General features: G+C 44.8%; 1 protein-coding gene across 1 annotated transcript in view; it reads right to left on the bottom strand.

The window, feature by feature from the left end:
• The window catches only part of Herc2 (HECT and RLD domain containing E3 ubiquitin protein ligase 2), a 215,642-nt gene that overhangs the window by 110,164 nt on the left and 103,922 nt on the right, over positions 1 to 1,556 (bottom strand). Inside the window, exon 44 of the mRNA XM_004644472.2 lies at positions 239 to 382. Within this exon, the coding sequence (XP_004644529.2) occupies positions 239 to 382 (144 nt within the window). The remainder of the gene's footprint in view (positions 1 to 238; positions 383 to 1,556) is intronic.

A 1,556-nucleotide genomic window follows, 5' to 3' on the forward strand; every position in this document is an offset into this window, starting at 1 on the left:
CCCTCACATTTTCCTTTCTTATATAAGCTGTCTCCCCTCTTACCTTTTAAAGAACTGCTTGTTCAAATCCTTTGCCTATTTTTCGGCCAGAGTACCTGCCTTTCTTACAAATCGCTAAGAGCTTTCTTTAAAAAGATACCTGAATGGGGACTGGGGATATAAGTCAGAAGCACAGTGCCTGCCTGGCAAGCACAAGGTCCTAAGTTTGATCCCTGATACCAAAAAGAGAAAAAGATACCTGTATGAACAGTTCCAGTCTCCTGAACAGCTGGCTGCGACAAGATCTGCCGCAGCTTATCTTGGTGGGAAAGCAGTGCCCACCCTGCTTTCAGTATGTACAGCTTTAACTGCTGGCTCCGTAGCAGATCCAAGTCTACTTGTCCTGTGGAATAAAAGAATCCAACAAAAACTAAACCCTCTCCTTGGATTCCTCCTCACCAGCTGCGCCACTCTGAGGTGTAGCAATAAACACTGTCCTGCTCTTCGGTAATGGAGCATGGTCTTCCTCCTTCCCTTCAACAAGTGGAAGTGAGGACTACAGCCACAAGACAGCTATGATGAGTATCACCACCTGTTTCATTTCTAATTGCTTAAATTTCAACTAGAAGACTAGGTTACAAAATACTTTATATTTTTCTTAAAAGACTTCCTCAGAGAAAATTTTGTCAGATTCAGCCAGACTTTTAACTGAAGAAGACCCCAGCCATTTCCCTAGTGCCTTCTCCAATCCAGCCACACAATGACTGCCTCAGGCCATCTGAGAGCAGCCCAAGAAAGGCACCAGAGTGCTACAGGTCTGAATTGCAGGTGTGGCAGGAGTGTTCTCAAGCAGGGTATGGCAGAGATCTAAGAGACAGCAAGGGAACATGAGGTGAAGGGACAGGAGGGAGCCTGAGCCCTGAGCCTGACCAACTGGCAGATGGGTTTGTTTACCATCACAGGACTGGAAGGTTACTGGAGAAGGCAGGCTAAATTTGACACATGCTATGATCACATCTATGCGCCCTCCAGTCAAGTATGCAAATTTGAGACGTAGTTGAAGATTGCTATAGAAATTGGTGGAGCAACAGTAAAATGTTAGGGAATGGGAGAAAACTCCAGAGTAGGCAGAACGAATCAAAAGTTATGAGTAAAACCATAAAGATTTCCAGAGTAGAAAGTATAAACAGGGAAAATAACTCTAAGAATACTCATGTAGCCAGGCATGGTAGTATATGCCTGTAATTCCAGCACTTGGGAGGCTTACACAGGAGGATCACTGTGAATTCGAAGCCATCCTGGGCTACAAAGTGAGTTCAAAGCCAACCTGAACTACACAGCAAGATGCTGTCTTGCAGGCAAGCAATCAAGTTTTTAAAAAAAAAGAGTAAGAGGGCACAAGGAAGGAAAATCACAGGATAAATATTGTAGGCCCAAAGGAAGAGGTTACAGTCTTATTTAGCCGGACACACAAAGGAAGGCAGAACCAATACAAAGTTCCGACAGAGTTGGCACTGAACAGGCCATGAGTAAAATTCCAAAAGGGTGGCTGAGCCACAGAGCCACAAGCTGGAGGG

Source organism: Octodon degus, unplaced genomic scaffold, assembly GCF_000260255.1.
Source record: "Octodon degus isolate 3935 unplaced genomic scaffold, OctDeg1.0 scaffold00199, whole genome shotgun sequence".
In the NCBI taxonomy this organism is placed as follows: Eukaryota; Metazoa; Chordata; class Mammalia; order Rodentia; family Octodontidae; genus Octodon; species Octodon degus.